We start from the raw sequence: 1,150 nt of genomic DNA, 5'->3' as shown, positions 1-1,150 counted from the left end.
CCCCGAGCCGGGCGCGGCCCCCCGACGCACCGGGCCGGGCGGGCAGAGAGTGGCAGTAGCAGAGAGGCGGCGGCCGGCACCGCGACAGGTAGGTCCTGGCCAGGCCCAGCGCGCGCCGCGTTCAGTCGCGTACGTGGTCCGAGTCCGACGTGCTGGACTCGCGTCTCCCACCGACGTGTCGCTCCCGGCCGACTTTTAGTCCGAGAAGGGATTGCGAGGTCGACTTTCGTTTGGCTTGTCGTGCGCGAGACCAGAGTGCAGCGCCGCGGCACGACCTGCTTGTATGGATTAACCCGACGGATACAGCGACCTCGCGCCGACGGCCACCATGAAGGAGCACCGAGTGCGGACCCTGAGGGTCACCACCCCGGGCAACATCGCGAGGTAAGGGACGACCCCCGGCCCGCGCGGCCACCACCAACAAGTACGGTAAAGTTTTACAATGTCAAGAGTCCATCATCCGCCCTTACGAACCTGCCAAGTTCAGCCTCTGTAAGCTCTCATAGCGCCTGATAGGTAGGCAACATCTTCCCTGCAGTGCACGCGTGTGCTGCGGGGAGGTCTACCCCGAGTCTTGCAGGCGCTCCGAGCTCCCGTCATTTGCTGAACGAATCTGACAAAACAAATAAAAATGGGCGTACTTTCTGGGAGATCCCTTGGCAATGACAATGACATCTCTGATCGTGATCGACCACCGCGTGCGTGTGCAGCGTGCTGTGCGGGTACCACTCGAGTGGCAGCTACTCGCGAGTTTCGTGACGGTCTCCGTCACCCGTCCGTCAGCGGCACCGTCACCTGCCGTCACCTGCAGCTCTGTGCCATTGCTGTAGGGGTTGTGGGTTGGTCAGTTTCAGTGGCCACTGGGACTGTGGGGGTGCGGTGTTGACAGGGGGTGGACAGGGAGTGATGGTGTGGTGGACAGCCGGGGGCTTTTCATGCTTCTGTACGCCCATTCAGTCGGTAGGGTGGGGTGGACTGGACTGGCTAGCGGGAGGAAGTGAATGGGGACTTTGCGGTTGAATAATCGAGCGCTGAAAGGGACGGGCAAAGGACGGACAGGCGGACGGACGGACGGGTCGCCGCGGTGAGCGACGATTTAGGAATATGTACCGACCTTTGTGTGTCAATGCAGGGGCGGTCGGGCGGGGCG

At 62.6% G+C, this 1,150-nt stretch overlaps 1 protein-coding gene across 1 annotated transcript in view; it reads left to right on the top strand.

Moving 5' to 3' along the window:
- Window positions 1-60: 60 nt before the first annotated feature.
- Window positions 61-1,150, top strand: part of LOC113211442 (uncharacterized) — a 7,449-nt gene continuing 6,359 nt past the window's right edge. Inside the window, exon 1 of the mRNA XM_026429804.2 lies at window positions 61-384. Coding sequence (XP_026285589.1) covers window positions 329-384 — 56 coding nt within the window. The 5' untranslated portion in view covers window positions 61-328. The remainder of the gene's footprint in view (window positions 385-1,150) is intronic.

The sequence above is a fragment of the Frankliniella occidentalis genome, unplaced genomic scaffold, assembly GCF_000697945.3.
Source record: "Frankliniella occidentalis isolate FOCC.00 unplaced genomic scaffold, Focc_3.1 Scaffold63, whole genome shotgun sequence".
NCBI lineage: Eukaryota > Metazoa > Arthropoda > Insecta > Thysanoptera > Thripidae > Frankliniella > Frankliniella occidentalis.
The sequence above is the reverse complement of the archived record's forward strand: the minus strand, read 5'-3'. Positions and strand labels throughout refer to the sequence as shown.